Source organism: Hirundo rustica, chromosome 1 (genome assembly GCF_015227805.2).
Source record: "Hirundo rustica isolate bHirRus1 chromosome 1, bHirRus1.pri.v3, whole genome shotgun sequence".
Taxonomy (NCBI): Eukaryota; Metazoa; Chordata; class Aves; order Passeriformes; family Hirundinidae; genus Hirundo; species Hirundo rustica.
The window spans coordinates 88,191,037-88,217,959 of record NC_053450.1 but is presented as its reverse complement, the minus strand read 5'-3'; the positions used below and the strand labels follow the sequence as shown (position 1 = coordinate 88,217,959).

At 40.2% G+C, this 26,923-nt stretch overlaps 2 protein-coding genes across 3 annotated transcripts in view; one reads left to right on the top strand and one right to left on the bottom strand.

Annotated features, from left to right (window-relative positions):
- Positions 1–306: 306 nt before the first annotated feature.
- Positions 307–25,603, top strand: TXNDC5 (thioredoxin domain containing 5). 2 transcript variants are annotated; one of them, XM_040065221.1, is made up of 10 exons: positions 307–323; positions 5,228–5,377; positions 8,100–8,205; positions 9,476–9,572; positions 11,889–12,004; positions 14,177–14,263; positions 17,106–17,246; positions 20,648–20,730; positions 23,237–23,366; positions 23,916–25,603. In XM_040065221.1, exons 2-10 carry the CDS (start codon positions 5,289–5,291, stop codon positions 24,036–24,038), a joined length of 972 nt encoding a protein of 323 aa, XP_039921155.1. In that variant the 5' UTR covers positions 307–323; positions 5,228–5,288; the 3' UTR covers positions 24,039–25,603. The 2 variants fall into 2 exon arrangements, with proteins under 2 accessions (XP_039921155.1, XP_039921145.1); XM_040065211.1 differs by lacking the exon at positions 307–323 and adding an exon at positions 401–651.
- BMP6 (bone morphogenetic protein 6) overlaps positions 25,281–26,923 on the bottom strand; it is an 88,164-nt gene continuing 86,521 nt past the window's right edge. Inside the window, exon 7 of the mRNA XM_040065199.2 lies at positions 25,281–26,868. Within this exon, the coding sequence (XP_039921133.1) occupies positions 26,719–26,868 (150 nt within the window). The 3' untranslated portion in view covers positions 25,281–26,718. The remainder of the gene's footprint in view (positions 26,869–26,923) is intronic.

The following is a 26,923-nucleotide window of genomic DNA, read 5'->3' as shown; positions in this document are numbered from 1 at the left end:
TACTGTTTTAAATTATAATATAGATTTATGGAACAATATAATCAAAATATAATCTAAAAATTGATATTATATTTAAATAATATCTTCACGCCTTTATAAAATTAAGGATTTCCAGAAATAAGCATGTTTGTATATAAAATATATATACAAGTAACTGCAGATATATACAATAATATATATCATTGCAAATCTGCAGTTACTTTAAATTTCAATACGGGCGCATAGGGCAATTTAATTAACAAGTAACATAAAAACCAGATGTCCCGTGCTACACAACCAACGCTTTTGCAGAGCGGTGCATTTCCAGAAAGGAGGGTCCGGCGGTGCGTGGGGGTGCCCGGGGCGGGGGGAGGGAGGGAGGCGGGGGCAGGGGCGGAGCGGGGCGGCGGCGGCAGCGGCCGCCCGGGGCTTTGCCCGCTCGCTCTCCGGCGCTGCCATGGCTCCGCTCCGCTCCGGCCCGGCGTGGTGGCGCGTCCTGTCCCTGGCCGTGCTCGGCCCCGTGCTCTGCGGCCGCCCGGCGCGGGCTGAGCCGGAGCCGGGGCCGGGCCCGGCGGCGGCGGAGGACCCGCACGGGCGGCACCTCTACAGCGCCGAGATGCTGCGGCACGGCGCCGCCGCCGCCCCCCACTTCGTCATGTTCTTCGCCCCGTGGTGGGTACCGAGCGCGGCGCGGCCCGGCCCGCGCCCTCCGCCCGCCTCCTCCCCGCTGACGTGGCGGCGGGAGGCGGCGGGGCCGGGCCGGGCCGGCGGGGAGGCCGCGGGGTCGCGCTGCCCCGAGCCCCGCGGCGGGGCCGGACGGGGGAGAGCGGCGGGGAAGGGCGGCGCCGAGGGTCGGGAAGGGCTGGGACGGGGAGCGGGAGCCCCGCGTGTGCCCGGCCCGGGCCTCGGCGGCCGCCCCCGCCACAGAGCCACGGGCTGAGTTAGGTTGGAAGGGACCTCTGAGATCATCAGGTCCGACCCATGGGCGCCCGCAGCCGCTCCCGGCTGGGGCTGCGGGGGGGAGTCGCTCCGGCGTGCCTCGAATAGACCCAGAGCGGCTGCAGCTTGGCCACCGTCACTTACTTACCCTGTGCCCGCCCCAGCCCGAGTTCTCAGGTGCTTTCATTGCAGAAACGATGTCCTCTTTGCAATCACGAAATTTAGGAGTAAATTTGCTGTGTTAACCACCGTCCTGTGTCCCCGAGGCCGCAGATATCCGTAGGAGAGCTGGAGAGACCCAGCTTTTGTCCTGGACCGGTACTTTTGGCACGAGAATGGTTGACACGAATCAGGGAACAGTGCTGTACTGGATATTCATAGTCAGGAGTACTTCTCATCTCTGGATCTTTCTCGTGGTTGTTAATATTCTTCTCTTTTCTTTGCCTCTTTCCCTACCCTTTTTTTTCCTTATTGATATCCAGTTGATGTTATTGGGAGTTCTATTGTTAAGGTTGTTAGGTTTCTTTCTTCCTTTTTTATTTCCTCCCAAGTTTTCTTTAATGTAGATAAAATAAAGTTAAGGGAACAATGTGCAAAAGTTATGTTTTGATCCAAAATTATCCATTGCTACATGGTGCCATTTAGGCGTGTGAGAGTCTTTGAAATCCATAGCAGGAAAGCATTTCCTTTGAAAACTTTTTTTTTTGTTATTAGCATTGACTTATTTATGCCATGTAAAAATGTTAAATAAAAGCTTGAAAGAGCAGATGCCTTTGCTCTCTGAAGATCACAAAAGTGGAGAACGCATGACTTGCTGGTGAAGGACTTTTGCCTGAGAGTGCAGTGGGGCCGAAGAAATGCCCATGCAGAGCATGAGTGCTTCTGTTCTCTTCTGTACTCAGGTGATGATATCTGTGTCTGTCCACACTTTGACTATTTCACAGGCATCCCTAAAAACAGATGAGCTTTCTCTTATCCTGAGGCACTTTGGAGGAGACCCTCTGCCAGAACAAATGTTGCAGAATCCAGTGTATGCAGCACATCCTCAGTACAGACCAGAGGGAGTGCTGGCCTTGAAGACTTGGATCACACTGTGCCCTTGGGAGGGCTGAGGATCTCTGCCCAATTTAAGTGCGAGGGAACTGTGTTTTTTACCAGATTTGTTGCTGCTTCTCTGGATGTTCTCCTCATCCTTAGCAAATCTCCTCCAGATCTCTCGTTCTTGGCTTCAGGGCCCTTGGTCTGGATGTCTGGCTCCTGACAGGCAGCAACAGGGCCAGGTTTCAGGTCCAAGAGAAGAGCAGAGCAAAGGGAACATCCAAGTGCCTGAGAGAGGTGCTTATATACACACCGGTAGTTTTATTGTCAGTGGGATAGGGGTGGGCAGCCTGACAGCCCTGGAGTCTATATCAGAGCCTCTTGCCCTGTTGTGAGGTGATGTGCTAATCTCCTAATGCTTCCCACAGGCTGTTGTCTGCAGTTCCAAGGCAAACAGCAAGCAGCCCAAGGTTCAGCTGGGATTGTCTTTCAGATTTATGTGGGTGCCGATAATGTTGCATCATCAATGCTACCAGTAAGAGCTGGGTTCGAGCCAACACCACCCTTCTCTTCCAGATTGTTGAAACAAATGTTGCTGAGGGCCTCACTCCGAAACAGTGGTGGTACCCGAGGTCCTACACTTGTTTCAAATATGGCAGGATACTCCAAGAAGAGAGCATTCCAAGTCATTTGCCATCAGATGTCATAAGGTTTTCATTCAGAAGGCTGTCCCACTTGGGGTCAGAACAGATTACTCTCGGTGGCACAAAGTAGTCCTTTAAGTTGTTTGCCATGCCCGTTGCATTTCTACAGCGGAGCGAGGTTCCCCTGGTTCCTTAGCAGGAGGGAATCTCAACTGAGTAGTTTCACTTCATTATTTTGACTCTTATGGATCTTTTCAACATATGTTCTTTATTGGTAAACCTGACAAGTCCACTGAGCTGCAGCAGAATTGATCACCAGAGTTCATTTTTTTTGAATCAAACTCTGTTGACTTCAGGATTTTACTTCAGTTGAGTTCTGTGCAGAGCAAGACTGGTCCTGGGCTGCTTTTACCATTATCCATCCTGGTCTATGTTTTCAACTGGATAAGGATCTGAGCTGTATCTTGCTGTGGAGCTGCCCTTGCTGGCTGCAGAGCTCAAGCTCTACCAGGGCCCCCAGAAACGTCTGTGTTACTCTCTTACAGATCTTCATGTGTGCTTGCCAATGGAGGTTGTGGGTGCCTACAACTTTCTAGTCCATGTAGGGATAAAAAAACAGAACTCATCATTGACACCCAGGTCTCCACTGTCCCCAGCAACTCCTCCAGCCCCAGTAATGTGTTGTAGAATAGCAGCAATCAAAGACTGTGTAGGTGCATGGGGCTGAGGGGAACATCTGATATTGCATGGTTCTGCTTTTTTGATTTTGCCCTCCTTGGTTTTATATATATTTCCTTGGGAACTTCAGAAAAAGCATTTTTGGGACTGTCATATATTTCATTCTGTATAATACTGTTGGTTGTGTTTGGTGGGTTTTTTTGTTTTGTTTTGGTGGTTTTTTGTTTTTGTTGGTTTTTTGTTGTTGTTGTTTTTTCCAAACTGGGAATGACTAACTAGTCAATTACTGATTCAGATAGGAACATTTTTCCTGCTTTATTCTCAATTTCAGCTTCTGTAATCCAAAGAAGGAAGGGAAGGGGTGTGTATAGCAGAGATCACAGTGTTAAAGAGGGACAAGGCAGCTCTATTGTGCTCTAAAAACAGAGGTTAATTATTTGGGATCCCCTTACCTAGTTGTCCATGCTCTGTTCTCTAACACCAGCCAGTATTCATTTGGTGTTTTGAATCACTGCATCTGCCAGGGGAAGGGATCAGGGTATCTAAAATCCTTCTCTTAATTCAAACTCTGTGAAGGAGTTGACTATGGAGGGACTTCAGTCAGAAGTTAAATATTTAAGGAATATTTGATTTTAATAATAACATATCGTATCCCTTCATCAGGACAATCCAGAATAAGATCACATAGGAGGTTGCATTCAGCCACATCATGGGAACATGTATGATCCATTGTGCCTGACTGTTACAGAGCTTTATTAAGATCAGAAAAAAATCTTTATCTTAAAGTAAATCTCAAGGTGTTTTTTTTTTTTTTATTTAGTGTTTGTTTTGGTTTTTTTGTTTTGTTTTGTTGGTTTGTTTTTTTTTTCTCATAATGATATCAGGATACCTAGAAAGGTGTGAATCTCTGCAACTTTTCTACAAGTGTACTCAAAACTCAAGGTCATTTCTATGAGTGAAACTATATTAAGTCAGAGCAAAGTTCTCCAAAGTCCTAATGGTGATTTAGTTGTTACTTACAAAGTAGAAGTTGTAGGTCATGCCAAGCAATAACTGCTTTCATACTGTCAGAGGATGTTTTCTGCTACTACAACTTTGTATTTTTTTGATGTCTTGGAAGGTTGGGAAAGGCAGCAATTAAAGAGAAATGAAAATCCATTCCTTAAAACTTCCCATCCTAGTTTGAGGAATAGAGTATTGCTATAATGACTTGAAAGACTAGGAAAACAGTGAGAAGAAGAACAGCTATTTTTTTGCTTCTGTGGAGATGCTGTTGTAGGAACTGTATGAGGCCAGTTTTTTGTGTGTATGCGTATATGAAGGGTTGATGGTGTCCTGCTGGGGCAGAGCATAGGATGGGAGGATTTTCACAGAATATTCTGAGTTGGAAGGGACACACAAGGGTCATCAAAATTTTGGGAAACTGTATTGTGAAATCAATTGTGATGTTTCTTGACTTGTGTGTTACAGTTCCTCTGAAGCATGGAAGTGCAAGTGGCATTGCAAAGAGGCTAGAAACTATTATCTTCTTACCTACTGCTAAAAAAAGGAAATTTGAAATATTAGAATGTAAAGAAAGCTGGGAAACCTTGCAGGATTTTTCTAGAAAGCTGGAAGACGTACAGTACTTTGATTAATAGCCTTAGTAAGTTTGGGGGGTATTCATAGGATTTGTACTGTAAAAGGAGAGTAGCAAGACGTTCTCAAATCTTGATGATTTTTTACATGAGATGTGTTTGCAGCATGCTACCGTTCTTAATAGAATTTGCTGTTGCTTAGTGTAACAGTTCTTGAGTATGGAAGATTTCTGATGTAACAGATTTAACTTTTGATTTAAAAATTTGTTTAAATTTATCAAGATCGCCATTCTGCATATGACTTTTCCATGGGCTCATTCCTCTCTTAAGTGTGAGCAGCTATTAAACAGTATCTTGTTCCTTCTGTCACAGGTGTGGACACTGTCAGCGCCTCCAGCCAACTTGGAATGATTTGGGAGATAAATACAACAACATGGAAAACCCACAGGTCTATGTTGTTAAAGTGGATTGCACTGTAGATGTTCCACTGTGCTCTGAATTTGGTGTGCGAGGATATCCTACGTAAGTACAGAAAGAAGTCTGCTCCTATTTTTCTGTTTTAGTTTTCCATGATCCTCTGCCAATTTCTTGAAGCTAACTTCTAGAGCTACATTTTTGCTGGGTTTCTTTGTAGCCCTTTGGACCTGCTGTATTCATTTTAAGCCTTTTTACCACGTTGCCAATTATCATGTGATACACAGTACTCTTACACTTCTTTTTTTTTTTTTTTTTTTTTTTTTTTTTTCCCTTCAAGAAGCTGTTTTTTGTCTTGGAAAGTGTCTGTGTTTAACTGAAGTCCAGAATCTTCATTTTCTTTTGTCTGGGAGTACCTCTTTCTGAAGCAACAGTACATTGTGCAGCTGTGATATGCATGACAGAGCTGGTTTCTACTACAGTACTTTTAAAAGTAACTTGCCACAACTTTGTCAGTACACTGCACCCTTCTTAATTGCATTGTAGGTGATCTCAGATTTTTAGTGAACTTAGGGCTCATAAAACAATAAATTAACAGCATCACTTAGCACAGCGGTGGTGATATTGTGTGGACTTTTTTCTAGCTAAATTTGCTTATATTGTTCTATTATATGAGTATTTTAAGGTTGCTATGTCTTACTACCTCAGCTTTGGTAGGCAGAGCATGATCTAGAGTATCCATGAGAGGTCAATGCCTTTGGTTTAGATGTATGTTCCTTTTTAGACTCCCAGAAAAGGAGCAAAAGGATTTGTTTTTCACTCGTGTTTCTTTGAAGCTTCTTGCAAATATGGATAGGATCCTTTCAACTGCTTTATTAATTACTTACTAATTAATTTATTAATTAGTGGGGATACGTGGAGATTGTAATCGTCTGTAGCCCTTCCACAGCCTGTATTTTTCAGTTTCCTTCCCTTTGCTCACTTTGTCTGGTGTTTTTGCCAAGCCCAGCAACAGCCTGAACTTTTCATTTGCTCCTGGCTGCACTCACTTGGACGCAGATGAGTGCGACTGAGTAGAAGCTGAGAGTTATAAATAGCATAGTCCTTGCTGAGATAGGAATTGTCCTTAAGGGCAGTGTGTGTCTTGCCTCCACTACAAATGCCAAGAAAGAATGAATATTACAGGTCTGCTTTCATATCTCCAGAAGTGAGCATTGGTTGTCATTGCATATTTGCATAGATTATATTGTGCTGCTGTTCCTCTTAAAATAGAGTGGCAGAGATTTTGAATAGGAAAAAAATCAATGGATGTGTTATTGCTGGAGGGTTTTTTCCCCTCACTCCTCTTTAAGGTCATTAAATATATAGGAATAGTTAGTGCTTGCTTTTATCTATTTGAAGTTAAAAATAATAAGACAGCCATCTGCTAGGTATAGAAATATAGCAATGAAGGGGAATTCATGATATCAGCTCTCTTCCTATCTGAGTCAGTTTTGAACTAGCTTGTTTCTAAAAACCTCCAGCAAGGGATATTTCACAGCTTCCTCAGGCAGAGGTATTGTCACAAGTCCAGGATGTGCTGATCCCTACACTGCTTTTCCAAACACCTGTCAAAGGAAAGGCTGCATCCCCTTTTCATCTCCTCAGAGAAAAAGTGGCTGAGCAGGTCCCTGCACTTCATATCACAGTTGTCTCAGGATTATTTGGTGCTGCAAAATAAATACTCTTTCAACTGAACTAGAGAAAACTTACCCTTGTTTGCAGAAAATAAAGGTGCAGCTGGCTTTTTTGAAGATGTTACCTGAATTTGTTCTATTACTTTTCAAAAGTATTGCCAGGAGGTGTGTTTTAGATGTTCTTCTTTTTCATTTCTGTTGCTTCCTTATTATTCTGACTTTCTATCAACACAAAGTACATTAAAGAATACCTTGAACAGAAATGACAGTGGGAGCTCCTATCTCTGTTGAATGTATTTGCATTATGTGGTTTTTCAACATTTTCATATGTTCATTTCTTCCAATGTGGAACAAGAAGAGAGAGAAAAAACATTTCAAGAAACTAAAGAAGCAGTACGAAATGACAGCTTGGCAAGGGGAACTGAGGGCTAGGTGACATTAGTAATCGAAACTCAGATTTGCTTTAAAAAGTAAGACTAGGTCAGAATTCAGTATCACGCCTTTATTAAATATGCTTCCAATTTTAACTTAAAATTTAGTAGTAGAAGCTTTACACAGTCTATGGAAAAGTTTTTATAGTGATTATTGAACTTTGCAGTCATGAAGTCTGGATGCCTACAAGTAGTCACTTGTTCTCTTGTCCTATTGTCTCGTCTCAGTGTGTTTTTAATCAGTTTAATGCCACATGAAAAGCCCTACACTAAAACAGCAGTCAGGGAACAAAAAGTGAGAAAGAAATTCCTGGGAAAATAAGCACTAGATATTTTTGCTTTGGTCGTGCAGAGAGGTGAACGAAACAAATTTGATGTTTTTTGACAAACTGAAATAGGATTCATAGAACTGAATGCTGAAATTTTAAAATTGCTCTTTCTTATTGATCAAAGTAATGTTACGCTATGCTGATTTTTCACCTCCTATATTTTTTCTCTTTTAAAAATCTCCTTAAAACTTACATGGGAATGAAAAAGGGTCCTAAGTTCTAACCATGACACTTCAATCTGAAAGGTGTACCTGATGCTGATGTTAATAGTCAAGAGATCTGTTACTGCAGCCTGAGCTGCATTGCCATGGATTAGCAAAGCACGTTATCTTTCTGAGAATGTTTCCTGTGTGAAATTTTTTTCCTCACTCTTCTCCACATTTTGACCCTTTAGGCTAAAGTTGCTTAAACCGGGACAAGAGCCTCTGAAATACCAAGGCCCTAGGGACTTCCAGGCACTGGAAAACTGGATGTTGGAGAAACTAAATGAGGAACCATCTGTAAGTGAAAAAGAAACACTCTTTTCTGCAGGTTTACTGAGCTGTCATTTCTTTAAGTTAGATTTAAATTTTCAGGAGGAAATCTGCTCCTGAGAATAAAAGTCAGGTTGCAGTATCAGTCTGAAACAGCTTACCCGTAAGTCAGAGTAGTAATTAAAACTGTCATCCTGTGACCTGCTCTCTGTTTCCTGCTTTTAAAATTACAGTACACAATGCAGTTTTAATGCTTATGCATTTGACATTTTGAGGTACAGTCTTTCCTGTCAATTCATTTGACACCTGTAGACCATAATGTTTCTAGAACAAGAAAAGCAATTTAGCTCTAATACATTATAAATTGCATATGTTTGGCTTAATTGCCTCTTAAAACATGGATGCTCTCTTTAGCTGAGTTACTTTCTGATAATAATTTGACCTAAAGAAAAGGTTTAAAATGATCAGTTAAGTAAGATAAGCTAACACCATCACTAAGAAAATCCATAAGTTTAGGGGTGTCATTCACATACGGGAGCCAAGCCTAAAATTTAATTTCTGGTTGCTGTTTCTAATGCAGAGAAGTCTTCAGTGTTTGCTGAACCACAGTTAGAGTGTGATTACATTTGAACAGACATGGTATTTTTATTAATTGAACATTAAGTGCTAAATTATTTTAAGAAATACACTTTTTAGGTTCCTTAAAAATTCTTTTCAGCTCTAGGGTTGGAGTCTAGAAAGCATTCACTTGCTTTTGCTGAAATGCTCATGAGTGTCTTGCAAGTTGTATATATTGAGTGTTTGCTCTATTTCCACTGTTGCTGTCTTCATGGAGCCACTAGGTAGACAGCATTCCCTCTGACAGTAGGGGAGCAGAAAATAGCTTTTGCTCTATTTTTAAGTAGCCCAGAGGCCACTGAAATGAGTGTGATGGCAGTTGTGGCGGATGTGTGATGCTCTGGAAGCACTGTTATATAATTTAGGCATGTTAATATATGGTGATCCAATGAATGCTACTGCAATTACTGTGCCCTGTGACTGTACTATAGCACAGTGAAAGACTGGTATTCCACAGACTCTGGTAACTCTCTTTTATGTGGCAGTCCTTTTCACCTTTTGCTTTCAAGTAGTTGTTTTTTAGGAAACATTAGGTACCTAAATCAAGCTAAATAAGGACATTGCTTTAAGAATTTAAAATTTCAGAGTCCATGGCACTATCACAGAATGGTGTGATACAGGAAACAAATGTTTTGTTTGCTGTGGAAGAGTAATAAAAGTTAATTTTTCTTGTGAATAGGACCCAGAATCCGATGTGGAACCACCAAAAGCCCCTGAACCTAAGCAGGGAATGTATGAACTCTCAGCAGACAATTTCAGGATGCACATAGCAGAAGGTAACTCTTTTTTCAGAAGAAGAGAAACTAGGTTACAGACAGAGACATTAGTGGTGGGAAGTCTGCACCAGAAATGTTAGTTTTCAAGGGTACCTCCTTCCCTCTTTTATTTTCTGGTAATACCTAGTGAAAGAGGATGAAACTGCAAACTATGTAAAAATGCAGGGGTTAATTTACATATTGCAGTCTATGAGAAATTTCAAGTACAGCACTCAGGAGACTGTAAAACTATGGCTCCTAACCCCAGGGAAGAAACTAGTGGGGCTTGCTCAGTTAAACTGTCTCTTTTCCTGAGTTCCTTGCTCAGTCACAGCCTTGCCATTTTTTTGCAAGTCCCGTTTCCTCCTTCCTTAGGTGCTGGCTTGTTCTTTCTCCCAGGCTGTTATTCTGGATAAGTATAATCCACCCGCTTCTTCCTTCCAGCCCCCATCCCACTCCAGCCTGGCCCTTTATTTGATATTGTTTAGCTTCCTTCCTCCAGAATTTAATGTGGGCAAAACACTTTGTCTGTTTGGCTACTTTAAAAAATATTTTGTCTGGAAGCTTTAAAATTAATGCCAGGAGGGATACCTAATATGGGAAATTTGATTCCTCACATGATGTTTTTTAAGACAATGAGCAAAATCTTAGAATACAGACTTAAGGCTGGCATGACAACAGAGGATCCTACTTTCTCCATCTGTTATCCAAAAAAGAAAGGCTGGATTAAATTAAATGTTTACCCATGTGATATCACTAGGGAGGTCAAACCAGAACTTCTTAAAGTAACCATTAGCTGATTAAAAATATTTTCATGTGTAAACCAGCATTTTGTGCAGCTAACTTAAAATTTCCCAACATGTCTGGCTTAATGTGGAATTTAATCAAAATTAATTTTCCTCTAAGCCATCAGCGATATGCTAAGCATTTGTCAGCCTAACTACCTTCTCAGACCGTAAAGTTCAGTGCATTGTAAATGTTTTAGTGTTTTTATTATGTAGCCATTGGCCTTCATAGACGAGAAACTCTCATGGGTCAAATCTGATGGTTGAGCAGGTTTATGATCATCTGTAAATCTGTTACCCTCTCTTGACTTCAGTTACAAGAAGTTCAGTGCTTAAATTTAACATGAGGCTTAGCAGTTAACACCAGCAAGGTTGACTTCTGTTCTTAAATAGCCTCCTTTAACTTTTTTGCAGCTCTGGGACAAAAATTAAGTTTATTGTTTTCTACTGAGGAGAGTATGTCAGAGTCCCTGGTAAAGAATAGCTGATTTTGACTAGAGTTCTTCTTAATTCCTGGGAAATTTAATTTTGTGGTTTACTGGACCAACACAGAGTATGTCAATCAGTTTGAAAGTCTTCCACACGCAGACCAATCAAGACAGAAAACACTATTGCTGCAGTTTGTTCCCTGGTTATTTTGTACTGCTTTTCCTCTGACATTCCTTTGTGGACAAGCCTTCAAACTAGAAAAGAATTCAAGTAATACCAGCCCCAAAGCAGTCTTCAAAGGATTATGAATAATTCTGCTAAAAAGAGCTTTTCTCCAGTTGCTGGTGTTTCCTGCAAATTAATTTTTTTTCCTTTATTTTAATTAAGTTCATTTTTATTTCATTTAACAGAGCCTTGCCTTGTTGTGTGAAAAAGTGTGCAGCAATTTGAATTAATTAGTCTTAATTGAAAGAAGTTGCATATTCTGGTACTTTGCAATCAATAATATATACTTTTAAACTAAACATTAGTAGGAGATAGCACAGAGACTCTCCTCTGCATAAAATGCCAGAAACATCTACTAAAGGCAGAAATTTCTGAGTAGCTGACGTGAAAATTCAGAGAGCAGGGCAGAAAAAGAAGAATGGAAAACTGAACAACATTTTTCAGGTAATTCATGGACTTAGGCATTTCTTAGGAAACACCATTGCATGAATTTTCAATTTATGCAGTTATCAACATATATTCCTTGGTAGTTGTTTCTACTCTGTAAAAGAGCAGCTGATTGACATGGTAGAATTAAACACTAAGGTAAATGGTTAGGTTATAAGTATCAGTTTTAATACTTCACTTGTTGGCTTCAGATTGTAAAGCTGTTTGAGTTTTCAGGAAATTTGGCAATGCTGTGGGGCTGCATACAGTATTGAAAACCTAATTGCTGAAGTATTTTGTCCTGGCCTTTGATTCACAGTGTTTCCTATCTTTAACTCAGGAAATACCATGATAAATTTGCAGCCTGAGATTAGTACCTAGGCTTTAATTGCAGCCAAGTTCATTCCAAATGAGCTAATTTTTTTTTCTTTTTTTTTTCTTTTTCTTTTTTTTTTTTTTTTTTACTTAAAAGGTAATCATTTCATCAAGTTCTTTGCCCCTTGGTGCGGTCACTGCAAGGCTTTGGCCCCAACCTGGGAGCAGCTGGCTCAAGTCTTTGAGCATTCAGAAACTGTGAAGATTGGTAAGGTAGGTGAAACACTCAGTATGAAAATATGGTTTGTGTCAATGTATGTTTCAGCCAAGAATCATGCCTTTTGTGCTGTGTTTTGCAAATACAATTGTTTTGTTTGTCACCTCTTAAATCCTTTTATAGTCATAGTTTGTATTTTGGTTTTGAGACAGTAATTTATTTTTTTTCTCACACATCCACAGCTAACAGGACCTCCCCCATTTTAAGCAAAGCCTTATTGCAAACAAAGCTGCCGCTCTGTATTTAGGAGATCTGGGAATAAGTCTGATACTTCAGATGCAGGAAACAGTAGTTTGAGAGTTATTTTTTATTATTCATTTGCTTTGTCAGAACTTGATAGACTTCAGTTTTTATTTTGAGTGGGAAAGTGACTTCTAATTTGTTTGCAGCATTGGATTCCTAAGCAAGCGTTAGCCCTACTGGGTATTTATGATGAGTTTTTTCTTTGTTGGTTTTGGTTTTTTCCTCTTTTTCTCCATAAAACTTTTAAAAGGTTTCAGGGGGTCTTACACTTTAAAAATTGATATCTTCTCCTGCTTTACTATTTCCCTTAGGGTTGATAACCAGATTCTGTGGTGTATTTACCATGGGAGCTTGTTACTTGTACGTGGAGTGACTTCTGTGCAGAGGTATGGAGGTGGTCTGGCAATTCCAGTTACTGGCTGACCCATACCTAAGTCCAGGTGGTTCATGCTGGGAATCCCTCTGTATCTGCCAGCAGTGGAAATCAGACCGGGCTTGACCTCCATGTCCCTAAACTTTCACAGTGATTCCACTGATGGGAAATACTGCATGGCAGCAGTGTTCTCCATCCTGCAGAGGGACTTTGCCTCTGCTGTCTGCCCTGCCTCTGCCCTTACAGCACTTTCTGCTGTAGCAGGATAGCAGGAGGGATGAGCTTGCTTTTTTTTTTTTTTTTTTTAAATGCTTTTAAAAATCTGTTAATTCAGGTGTGCTGTACATGTACAACACAGGCCAACAGAGTTGAACTTTAGAGGAAACATATATATATATATTATATGTATATATATGTATGTATATGTATATATAAAAGCACAGTTGAACTTCAGAGAATACACACAAATATATATATATATATATTTTTATATATATATATTCCCCCCCCCCCCCCCGACCTGGTGGATATAAAGTTAGATTCCCTCTGAGCACAAAATGTCAGAATCTTTTTCTCCTTTCAATCTTTCTGTACTTTTTGATACCCTTGCTTGCTGTCTTATGAAATAATTGCTTAAGTATCTTGATAAAGTTACCATTCTCTGGTACCCAGAGAGAAATAAACAATAAATTTCCAAAATTTGTATTCTAATCAGTTGTCCGTAGTGTTTGCAGTTTGTATTACTGATAGTTGCTATTTAATGCATCCACTAAGATTTGTCTTGATGCCTAGACAATTTTATGTAACCGTATAGCTTGTGAAATATCTCTTGAAGCGTGTCTTGGCTAAGATTTTAAGTCTGTAAGTAAACAGGAAACACAACTGTTTCTAAGAAGGTTGAACCATGACCTTCATCTAATCTGGGGGAATAGTGTCTTAACACTGTTTAATTTTTAGAATTTATCTTCAGTGGAAAGCTTATAAACTAATAACTTTACAGACTGGTTTGTGACATATTAGAATTGAATGTTGTTGTGCACTTGGAGCTTCCCTTGGAATACAGTTCACTTGGTAGCTGTTCACATGCCTTCTGAAGTCTTTAAAGAGTAGTCTTTTAAAAAATGGGTGAGCCAGTATGTCTTCACTTTAAAGCTCTCTCACATTAGTGTTTCATGTCTCATTGTCCATGCACTGATTTTATTAGCTGAGAATATTAAGTACTTTTTAATTGAAATATTTAATTATGTCTTCATTGTTTGTAGCTGCTACTACTTCCTTCTAGCCGTACCTCCCTCCCTGATCCCTCCTTAAAAAAAATAAATAAATCAATAAATCACACAGAGCCTCCCAATTATACAACCAAACCACTCTTTGGACGACAGACGTAATCATTTTCAAGACAGTACTTCGTACTGAGTTTTGCCAAGCCATGTATTGCTTGTTCACAGGAACAAGCAATTTTTCTGTGCTTTTTAACAAAGGAGGCTGTGATGGTTGTTGTATGCTTATTTTAGGCACTGAGTAGTTTTGGGTTTATATTCCCAAAATGTAGGTCGACTGTACCCAGCATTATGAAGTCTGCTCTGAAACTCAAGTTCGTGGTTATCCTACACTCCTCTGGTTTAGGAATGGTGAAAAGGTGAGTCTGCAAGTTCAACAAATGATCACACCATTTTTCTCTAAATAATATTTGGATTATGCTTACATTCTGGGAAAAAAACCAACAAGTGACATATACAAAAGTCTGTTTGTGAGAGAAAAGTTGTTGGAGGTTCATCTGGGTAATAGAAGAGGTAGACTTTGTCCACAGATTAAAGTTAAAGGTTTTTGTTCTCTATGTTTTATGAACAACTGATGTAATGTTCATAAATCTGTAAGCAGTATCTCTAGTTACGCTGCTGTGTGAGAGAATTCTGGGTTTACTTTGTCATAGTATTTTACTTCGTACGGAACACAAAAGCATAAAGAGCAATAATAATAAAGTGTGTAATTTTCAGTGTGTATCAGAAGGTTCTCATCTCTAAGAGGTGCCCATCTGCTGAGTGATGTCTAGAGATGCAAATTTTCCTTCTTACGTAAACCTGAACATTTCACATGACACTGCAAGTGAGAATCTTGTGTGCCCAGCTGACATTTTTCCTTACAGCAATTCAGAGAACTAAAATATTCTGAATTTATGGGGAGATAAAATATTTATAAATACGACATACATGAACAGCAGTAAATAAACATATTATAAATTGTAGTGTTATTTACACTATATCTCACAATTTCAAGATCAGTTAAATGTGTTCAATGGATATTAAGAACAGGCCTGCAAGGGAATCCAGGCCTACACTCCCAGCTCTTGTCTGCTAAGTTCTGGGCAGTGAGGAAGGAAGGAGGGGGGTTTCTCCCATTCATCTTGCTTTCCTTTTTGAACATTTACAGTATCAGCAACTTTTTTTTTGCTACTTGAAATAGTTTAATTGCCACTGCTTGTGGCAATTTTCTGGCACTCTAAAGAGAAACTGGCCATAAGTATATACCAGTGCATATGAGGTTTGATATAAGCATCCCTATAAGATCAGGCACTAGGGAATCAAAATGAAGCAGCTCCTGAATTTTTGAATCCTAGCCAGATTCACTTAAGCGTGCAGCCTTGTGACCTCTCAAGGCACATGACAGCAGCACAACTGGAGGCTGAGGGAGTGCTCAAATCAAGCATGGTGGCATGTCCAAGGCTAGAGGTTTGCAGCTAATTAAACTTTAGTTTAAACATTGTAATAATTGAAGTTTGAGTGCCTTGGAATTATTTGAATCAGAAGTGCAGTGAAATAAAAAGAATCACTGCTGTTGTATTTGGTAAAGCTGAACCTTGGCCATTAATCTGAACAATGTATTTCAGTTGACGTCAAACTGTCTTTCCCCACAGGCAGCATGACATTCCTTGGTAGAATACTGCCACCAAAATCATATGTTCCACCATGGGCTGATACAACATATTTGAAAAAGCACAAAACAACTTCAACAATTTTCCAATAATCTGTCCCAGGAATTCCTGAAACTCTATCTGGTGGCTATGATACTGATCAGTAAGGGGAAGGAGGAGAACGGATACAGTCATCCAGCCTCATCTGGAATACCTTTATCCCTTTTGCCATAACTGAAGTCTGGCGTCACCCCACTGCTGTTGGTGAGGTGCAGCAGATACCCTGGGGGGAACCCTGACCCTGCCCTGCTGACATGGGTACAAACAAACACATACAGGCTTCTTGCTCCTTAGGGATTAACACCCAGTGCCAGGAAAGGGGCAGGAGTTACAGGAAACACTGTCAATTGCAAAAGAAGGAAAATGTGTAGAAAAAGTTCCAATGATAAAGGAAAGTTGAAGAGATGTCCGTTCTTCCTTCTAATGTATGGAAGAGTCTATGTCATTTCTTAAGGAGTCTTCCTTGTCTGCAAGAGCAGATTCATCTTGCAGCCCACATCACATGGGACCACGTCTCAAGAATTCTATCCAGAATGGATATATAATGCCTCAAAGATCCGATCTCTCTTCTGAACAGGAAAATTAGTGCTAATTCTCACAGACTGAGGCAATCTGAGGGCAATCATGCAAGAGCTAGATTGGAGTGGGCCGACAGTGGATTTGAGAGAAGAAAGAAGCTGCTCACAGGTGCTCTGATTTCTTCTTCTGACAATCTCTTGATTGTCTTGTTCTCTCGATTTGGAAAGTACCTGAAATATGGGGAAACATCCAACTGTGGCCTCTCAAAGATGTGGGTGGCTGACTGCTTTATGTGCAGGTTAAACAATAGGATTAGACTTTTGTGAGAGTGGTGCCATTGGAAATGTCTGCCCTGCAGCAGGCTGCTGTTGTCTCTTGCTCCCAGGTGAACTTAGGTGCCCAGAGTGCATTGCCTTACTATTTGGGCTTTCCAAGGATTTGTGGCAAGTGTGTAGGCTGGAGGAATGACTGTAGTCCAGAGACATGCAAGTTAAGGTTTTCAGCCCTGTCAAAGCACTGTGTATAGCTCACAGGGTAACAGAGACCACACCCAAACCACAATGGGTATTTTATTGTTCCTTGTAGTAGAGTTAGATACAAAACAAAAACCAAAAAACAAAACAAAAACCAAAACAAACAAACAAACAAAAAAACCCCAAACAAACAAACAAAAAAAACCCCACACCTTTGCAAAACTGACTAAGGTGAGACCAGGAGGTCAAAGTGGCAAAATTTCAAAAATTTTCTTCCAAGTTTCTAAAATACCTTTCATTTCAAGGAAATTTTATATTGTTCCCTTTGAGTACTGAAGAATCTATGGCAAAAGCTGAAGACATGGAGTGAATGGAATGTCATAGAGAAGTTTAAGAACTAGATAATCATATTTATTATTTATATGCTTACACTTGGCAATCTTATGTTTTGCTAGTAATTATTTATTTGCTATGTCAACTGCATATAGAAGGTTGCACTAACTTTTTGCTAATTGTAGGGTGACCAGTACAAAGGGAAGAGGGATTTTGATTCCTTAAAAGAATACGTGGATTCCCAACTACAGAGCTCTGGGAAAGAGCCACCAGCAGATAAACCTGTTGAAGCCCTACAGCCACCTGCAGAACCCACCCATGCTGAGGTAAGTGTTCCTGCACTCTGCAGCAGTGTAAGGTGTTCAGATGTTTCAGCAGCCTGTCTGAGTCTTTCATGTGTTTCTCTCTCTCTGATAGCTTGACAATTTCTGGATGTAAACTGTACCGAATACTTCCCTGGTTATTTTTTTTAGTAATTAATGAGTGGAATCAGATTATAAATCCTAAAGGTACTTTTATTTACCTGATGAATTGAAGAAGAAAAACAAATCTGATTCCTATTTTGTGGTTGCAATAAGTGATTTAGATGCAGGCATAAATGTGGTCTTTTTGGCCCATGGCACTGCTGGCATCCGGGTCTGTATGACAGCATATTTCACCACTATAGAGATGAACATTTCTTGCAGGATTATCACTTGAACCTGGGAGGATGGTGCACACTGCTAAGCCCCTAAAAAAAAAAAAAAAAAAAAAAAAAAAAAAAAAAAAAAAAAAAAAAAAAAAAGCCAGGGTTCTATGCTTAGAAATCTGTCTGCAGAAACAATGAACAAAGATTATGAAGACCAGTACCAATAAGGTAACATGCCCTGTGACAAGAAAACTCCTTGGGATTTGGAGATTTGTTTTAATCTTGGTTGTAGGAGCTACAGGCTTATGTTGTGAAGAAATTGGCAGAAATAGCCTTTGCACAGTTTAGTCCATGTCATATAGTTTTCTGTCTTTTCTAATCCCTTTGGCATTTTATCTGCCATTTTTCTTGGAGATGAATGAAAAATTAGTGAGGCTGAGAAATTAGGGATAGATTTCAAACCTAATTTTTCATGAAATGTGCAGAACATACTTTCTGCCTATAAAATAAGGGACAGCGATTTACACTCCCTTGTGACATAGAATGAACTTAAGCAATCAGGCAACAATATTATTAATATAAATACAGTTTGTATGCAGCTTCTTAAAGGAGAATATTACCTCTCCCAGCTGACTTTTCCAGCAGCATTGCATAAAGTGGCGTGCCAAACATTACAGACCACATAGATTTGCAATTCTCATGCACTTCAATATTTTATTTTTTTAGTTGACCTCATATTTGGAAGATCCCAATGAGCTGGTGTTAGTACAATGCCGAAAGTAATTAGTTGTCTTTCTATTTTTATAGGAATAACCCAAACCACATGTGACACAAATTCCCACTTCTGTCTTGCATTCACCAGCACACACACAAGGAGGAAAGGATTGTTGGGGGATTTTTTTGCCAGATAATAGTAGACGTAGTGTAGGACTCAATTTGTCCTTACAACTTTTATCTTCAGAACCCTTTACTCTTTGTTTTCATGAATTTTGAAACAAGGGGCCTGTAGATATTGCTTCGCCGGACTCCAGGACGGTATGGATGGAATGTGGACGAGAGATCCCTGAAGTTAGGTTTTGGAAGATGTGGTTTATTATAAAGGGTATGGGGCCTTGCTTAGAGCTGCCAGGTGCAACTTGTGGCAAGGCCTAGGGAGTGGGGGAATGGAGATGTAGGGAGAGGAAATTCTAAGGGGAAGGTCCTAGGGAAAGGGTGCCAGGCAAGAGGCCGATCCACTCTCTCGGCCCCCTTATCAGGGGGCTTCAAGGTGGGTTGGAACAAGGCTTGGGCCAATGGGGTTACAGATACCTGATACTTCAGGGGAGGGTTACAGATGTGGCATGAACCATACATTGGGGGTGAGACAGAACATTCCATTTGACCTTTGGATCTATCTGCAGGTAACCCTCAGCTGGCCATATTAATTGTTTTCCAGTTATTCAGTAACTAAGACATCTTCAGACATCGAAACTTGCTTTCAATTCTATCTCACTTATAGGTTTCACATTCTCAGAATATAAGCAGTCATATTTATAAGGCTTTCTAGCTTCCTCCTCCCCAAAAGGGCCAGCCCCTGTAGCCAGCAAACACTGACTGTATTTGCCATCAGTTGACCACAGCTGGTAACACAGGCAGCAAAAGCAATGAGTTCCTACTCTAAATTTGTGTCCCAGTGTTGAGCCCCTACTTGGATTCCCCCATGTCTTATATAGCCCAAGTACTTGCCAGCCCTTTTACAGAAGCTATGCTTTTACATCCATGAGACTTCTTTACTGCCAGACATGGCTAAAATCATTCAAAAAATTATCCAGGTGGATTAAAGCATCCAGCAGATGCTCAGATTATGTGATTGCATTAGATGTCTTTTTTTGAGACACAAAGCTAAATTTGAGATATCTGATATAAAATTTATTTTTGTGGTTATATAGTTCACGTTCCTATTCTGATAGTAATCTACTGATCTTTAAAATTCATTTTACTGTGTGAATCATGGGGAAATTGTTACTAATCAGGTTTTCAAATATTGTATCTTAAAATGTATATTATGTATGGAACATCAGTTTCAGATATCAATTTAGGAAAATTAGAATAGAAGGGCTAGTGCTTTTTTTTTGCTTCATTTTATTATTTCTGATTATTTAATAATTAGAAAATATAAAAGTATAATTTCTAATTTCTGAATAATTATTTGGAAGTAATAGCACTTCAGTTTAGTGAAATGATTTCATCAATTAACAGTTATTTACAGAAATGTTTAAAGGTACTGGATAATCTGGATTTTAAAAAAATTTTTTTGGCTTCACAAAACTTACTGGGGTTAAAATAGAATTGATAATACTGTCAGCTGTGATCTTGTTTTTCTTTTGCTTTCATGTGATTTTGAAGCTTTTAGAGGCATGAGGTACATTTATTTGTTTATAATGCCTCCCTCCCTTAAAGGTCTCAAGCAAAAAATGAAGTTTCAGCTCCATGCTCTCATGTGAGACTGTAAGCAATGTGCTTTCCTCCCATCATTCCCTTACTCCTATCAGGAGTAGAAACTTTTCCTGGCATCCATGCAAGTGTGGTATTGTGATGTCCTCTGAACAGGCAAATCTGTGTTTCTGCTAACATTTTTTTTCTGTGCATGCAATGCACAGAAAGAAAGAACAGAGAGAGCAGCTCCTGAGACATCACTTGAGTGCCTTGAATACCTCATTAAAATCTCAGATGGCCATTACCTGCTTGAAGCCAACTCCTCTAAGGGCTATTCCTTGAAACTGTATTAAAATTAAGTTGACTTTTTAAAATGACTGAAAATTTGGATACAGGCAAATCCTTTGAAAATAGAAAAGCCTTGTTTCTCCAGTTATGAATGAGATTTCAGTGTAAAATATGCTTTTCTCTGCATCTCTCTGGGGAAGGAAAGTAGCTGAGTAGTAAAATGCAGGTCTGCTGCTGCTACTTTTGTTTATATTACTAACAATATTATTTTTTCCAATTTCAGTTTTCCTTTTGGGAAGGTAAAAGCTCAGTAGGATGACATTGTATGTACAAATGTTTTGACCTTTTTTTTTTTTTTTTTTTCCTTTTTTTTTTTTTTTTTTTCCCTTGGGACAGGCTGCAGTGCTTTCTCTCTCTGAAAAAGACTTTGATGCAACCATTGCTAGGGGGATCACGTTTATTAAATTCTACGCTCCATGGTAAGAAGTTTGCTTCTTACAGCTTCTTACAGCTGCTGCTGTTCAGGGTTATTGCTGTCCTAAGCTGTGAGTGCATTAGTTGCTGTAGGTCTTTGAGCTGTAGTACTGTATTTGTTGTCTCCATCTAAACTGTGAATTAGCTGAAGAATGCGTGTGTTGGCAAGAGTTGCAGCAAAAGAAAGCTCAGTGTTGTTTAGCTCCCTTGAGCTGCCTCTCTGTGGGAAGGCTGACGCAGAAGCTTTACCCTGTCAGCCTCCAGGTACTGCTGGGTTAACAGGGAGAGTGCAGCTTTCTTTCAGGTGCAGCATGCTCCCTGGATTAGGGTGAGATGAGGGGAGCGTGTAACCATATCTCAGTGCTGAGAAAGGAGAGGAGGCTGGCCTTAGGGCATTCTCCAGCCTCACTTGGAAGCCTCATTCAAGCACCTGAGTTGTGGTACAGACTGTTGAGCTGTGGATAATTAACTGCCTGTTACTCTTCAAACAACTGTCAAAAAACTAATTTGCACGAGTGACAATTTTAAGATGTTCTTAAGAGTATATGTTCGTGTAGTGTGTTCTTAGAGGGACCCAAGGTAGAAATGCCCAGTGCAGATAGTGTAGATGTAGCTACCCAATGGAAGGCATTGGAGAAGGAAATGAAACTAATGTCTGGCATCTGCCATTCCTGCTATATCCAGCAGAGCCTGGGACCCCAGCTGAGTTAAGACCTCAGTATTACAAACTTGTAGAACAAGCATTTCCCCCTTTTTCTTACTGTTCCCTTTCTGAGGGAAAGAGAAAGTTTGTGGTTCTCTCTCTGGCTTATAGAATTAATCTTATTGATGCCTCTACTGAATTTAATGAAACTTGTATGCCATCTTACTTATGCATTGCTGCTCTTTTCACCAACACTAGGAAGCCCAGTATAGGAGGAGAGATTATAATTAAGCTGTATGTGTGCTCTCTTCCATCTCTGAGATCTGCTTTTGGATGTGAGCAAGTGTCTGCCCACCACTAGGTTGAGAAATACCCTGCCCATAGCACACACACCCCTCATCATTTACTGCTCTTTCCTTACTGTCTTTATCCCCTCTGTACTCTCAGAGGGATTTAGATTGAGTCTGTGCCTGCACTGCTTCTGGCCCAACTGCAGAACTGGCTGGGAAATTCAGTTCACACCTGTGCTCAAGAAGAGCTTCCAGTCCGATTTTTGAACCCAGGGCTTGTTGGCATATCTACTAGTTCATTACCTGGAGCAACTTTTCCTGGGAGAGTTTGAGATGAAGAAATGTTCCCTTTTTGATTATCTTTTATTAACAATACCATGTCCTCATCTCATGAGAGTCTCACGGGATGCTGCAGGATCTCACAGATAGGAGCAGTGTTGGATGGCAGGCTGAGAAACAGCGGTTTCAGGATGTAGAGTCGCCAGTGTGTGCTGCCTGGCTGCAATGCTCAGAAAACCACCATTTAGGAAAATGCTTCCTATATTTATGTAGCTCATATCCTAGTTTTGGCTCTAAAAGTCAGGCTTGTGACTGCCTGTAGTGCTCTGCATATAAGTGAATATATTCTCTTCCAAGTGGATTAACTTACGTAGGGCTCAGCAAGCACCATTATGTTGCTTTCTAGTTCTGCCCTTCAGTTAGTTTTGGATAAATATTAATGTTAACTTCCATAGTAAGCACAAAATCATCCTGTTCTAGTAGTTTTGTGCATGGTCAGAAATGCTTTTATACTGTCACTCTGTATTAACAAGGTGGTTTAAATGTACACTGGCTTGCATTAAGAAAACTTCTACTGAGACATCTTTCATTATTTTCATAAATGTCCTGATCCAGCCTCAAGGCAACTATCGGTCTGTTTTAATAACCCAATTAAGGTGCAGCTGGGTTAGAACAGAATGAGCAATGCAGCTTTAAAGTCTACAATGCTTTGGGAATTCTTCTTGAAGGCAGTAAGAAGTTCACATTAGGAACTTGGCTAAGCCAAGTTCAAAATATAAACAAAATGAATGCTTTACTATGCATTGGTCAAGGACGCCATTAGGAACTGGAAGAAATTTAATAGGGAAATTAAAATCTCATTTAACTAATTAATCTTGGGCTATGTATCTTTAGCATAATTGGCATATGCTACCTGAAAAATAAATTCGTACTATAGACAATTCTGTGTCTTCCTAAAAGCACTTTTGTTTCCAAGAGATTTTTTTTTTCCAGTTAAATATTCTCTGTGTTTGTCTTTATTTGGCTTCATATTCCTCTGTGGGGTACAATGTTAATGTACCAACATCTAGAATACCATTCTAGGCAAGGCTAACAAAGGCCAGAAAGTACTTCAGTGCTTCACTTAAATAAAATCACTTGTTTTCTTTGCTCATTTACTGACATAGTAGTGCAAGGGGGTTGGAGGGCCAAAGCATTAGGGGATAGGAAAGGCTGCTAGTTAAACTTAAATCACAGCAAGACAGTAGAGATATAGTGGAAAGTGTATCTGTGAAACAAATCTCCCTCCTTTGTCTCTAGGTGTGGTCACTGTAAGAACTTGGCTCCAACCTGGGAGAACCTTGCCAAAGAGCAATTTCCAGGTTTGACTGATGTCAAAATAGCAGAAGTGGACTGCACTGTAGAACGTAACGTCTGCAACAGATTTTCTGTAAGTGTGAAAGTTCTGAAATGAAGGAGACACTATTGTGTACCAGATGTTGGAGGCTTCAGTGTGCAGCCCAACTGGCTGCTGCACTCCAGATGCCTGCTGTGGTCTCTTAGCCAAAAAGAAGCACCTGGTGACACCATTTCTTTCCTGAACTGTTAGTTCAGACTTGATCATTCTCATTAATGGACAAAGCTGAAGAAGTTCCTACTTTAGGAACCTCTCTCTCTCTGTAAGCACCGGGGCAGTCTTCTGGTATCCAAAGCCAAATTCTGTTCCTAGACAAAAAATGTCTTTCAGGGCTGTTAAGCAGACAACTGAAGACAGAGCTGGAGCCGCCATTCCAAAAGCCTAGAGGAACATGTATTACCCCATTCTCTTAAAGTTCAGAAATTGCAGGTTGGCATTGAAAGTTCTGCTGTGGGTTTGGTTTTTTTAAATTAAAATGCCTTACTGTTTTAGAGGAGTTTGATGGCTTTTCAGCAACAGGTAAATATGAGTGACAAGTTTGAACATTAACAGCAAGTTTCTTTTCTTGTGTGTCTTTTGAAGGTACGTGGTTATCCTACACTTCTGCTTTTCCGAGGTGGAAAGAAAGTCAGTGAACACAATGGAACGAGAGACCTTGAATCACTTCATAGTTTTGTCTTGCGTCAGGCAAGGGATGAATTGTAATAAAAGTCTGGATGCTCCGTCCCTGGCTGTCTCTGTACAGTGGCTGGGGGATTTCTATCTTTGCTCATTTTTAAATCGTGTATTTGGGGGGTGGGGCTTTTTTTGTTTCTTTTGTTTCTAGGAAATTGAATGTACTAAGCTTTGGTATCTTCCCCTTGTGTGTGTGTTAGAGACATGCCTCTGTGTGTGTGAAGGAAAGCTAACAAGTAGTTACTGTGCAAATCAAGAGTATTTTCAGCATTGGTAGTTGCACTGCATTTCTGCGTTCCCACAATGAAGTGTAAATGGTTTCCTTTGAGACCAAAATACGTTAAGAAAACCAACTAAAGGGCAGCAGTAGAGTATTTTTGTCTTCAGGTTAGATCTGGTTAAAAAGTAATCCTTACAAACTGCTTACTGTTACTAGAAAGGCAAAAGCTGTGTTGAGTCACTTTTGCCTCTAGAACTGTACTTAATCCCTATTTTTCTTAGTATAGCTGCTGAAAGTTTGAAAACACACACACCTTTGGAAGATACCAGGCCATTGTGAGCTGGTTGTTTCATGTTAATCCTCTCAGCATGGGAGGTCTAGCCATAATGAAAGTGATGGTACTGTAACATGTGCCTGAATGTTACTGATGCCATAGTGTACATGTGTCAGGTGGATTTCCATAGGCTGCTGCCATCCAGCTCCTGAGGCACAACTATGCTCTACTTCTCTAGAGCCGGAGTGAAAAAAATAGGTGCTGTTACAACTTCTCTCTTAGTGGCAAATGATCCAGAGCTGACGAGCTGTTTTCTACCCCCGCCTGAATCCAGCCATTGTGCTGACCTGCTCCTTAGTCAGAGTACCTAGAGAACAAGTAGTACAATTTTTAATTTTTTTTTTCTATTCAGCTCTTCTGCAGTAGCGTAAAATAGTTCCCCCCTCTTCTTGAGCCTTAACGTTTTTCCAAGCTGTAAGCATTGCTAAGTTTGAATGCTAGGACCACACACTTAGTGGTGTCTTGGATTATAATATGAATCTATTCTTTGGTGCATAAGATGTTCCATGTTAGACTTAACTGAAAGCCAAAGAATTCACATTGCAGAGACTGTCATGATACAAAGGCAACAGCAAACCAAGGACTGAATTCTGCTGTTTCATGTGCACAGAAACTCATGGAATGAGGATTGCTACAGGCTAATTTGACTAATCTGTCAAGATGCTGGGTTTGTCCATCATATGGAGTAAATTGGGTTGCTTTTCTTTTTTATTAAAAAAAAAAAAAAAAAAAAGTCAAAACATCAACGAACTTTTATACCAGTGAATTTCTTCTGGTTCTTCACTTCACTGTCTGTCCAGAACTTTTGATTCTGTTCAATCTGAAAATGTGTGAAGGTGAAAAAGCCACAGTGAAAGCTAAGTGTTGTACTGGCAGATTGTATTGGATCAACGTGTGTACTTCTGCCTTTCAGGAAGCCTTTATTATGTTTTTAACAACTTTCTAGTGAAGCACAATCTCATGAGTTTCTTGTATAAAATCAAAGTGGTACAATTGTTTACAATGAGATTTTTTTCTAAATAAAAACTTCTTAAAAAAGCAGTCTTTCTATAAATGATACAGCACAATGAATATACAGTGACAGGTGCAATAAATTATAGCTTGTATTTACAAGAAGCCTTTAAATGCAAGTAGAGGTAAGTGCATTTAATACAAGTTTAATATTGATCAAAACAATTTGCTGTTAGCTTCTGCAAGACAAACCATGGCTCTACGCTGCATATCCTTTATACCAGTTTGTTAGTTGCATGAGTTGAAAGGGAAAGATTGCAAATGCTGACATTCTGTCTTCCTGTAAACAAACTGTCCAGCTAGAGAGTGAATGGCCCCCTAAGCTTTTACATCTGAATTACAGCTGAAGAAGTGTCCTGACTTCCTTCCTGGGCAAGTGGTAGTAGATGAGGCAGCTCCACGTGGGGAGTGGAAGGAAGTTGCATAAGAACAAGCGTATAAATTTGTATTGCTCAGTCAGATGATGAACTGGGAAGACCAGCCAGGGTCTGAGTTCATGGTAGTGTTTCTAACACAGGGTGCAGCCAAGCCATCATACACTTGCAAGAGCAGAGCTAAACAGTGCTGGGAGGATAAGAGAACTGAAACATCTGCTTTGGCACATATTTAGATGCTTACTGTCATGACAGATGTCAGGAGAAGACTAACAGTAGGTGCAGTAACATCCTTCTTGCCAAAAGGATCTTACACGAGATGTACATGTTACGTCTGAAGTGCTAACACCACTTTCTTTAGCTTCTCTGCCGCTCCCCCTCATATTCCCTCCCCGCCTCCAAAAAGCGACCTCACTTGTTTTGGATGTTGAGTGCTCATCTGGTAAAACTGCAGCACATATCCAAGCACCTGCTCCAGGCCAAGCTTCTCTGTGAGATTAAGACAATCCCAGGCAAATAACGTGTGTGGGCATTTTGCTGCTGCTGCTGCTGAGCTGAGCAGCCACCGTGGTGTAGGGTCAGTCTGTAAGAAGTCCAGCAGTTTGCTCCCACCCCAGGGGGAGTCCCCAGACCCCTTCCTCCCACAAGGCACATACATGGTGTTCCAAAGGGTGGTTTATCGTATGTTTTTTTTTTTTCCCAAAGTTGTGAAAACGGGGAGGGTTGTATCCACGTTCATGGCAGAATCACGGAGTCCATGGGAAGATTTTGTCAGTGACATCCACAAGCTCTTACTACCATATTTCTGTATTTCTTCAAGATTACATTAGAATTATCATCAAAGTAAAGGACAGATATGGCATTTAGTTTGGTAGGTGCACAGCATGGTTTGGGAACGTAATCAGGATTCATAAGATGAACCTGTTGCCAAGAAAGAAAACACAACTGAGACACTGGTATATTGCTTACAAATTCA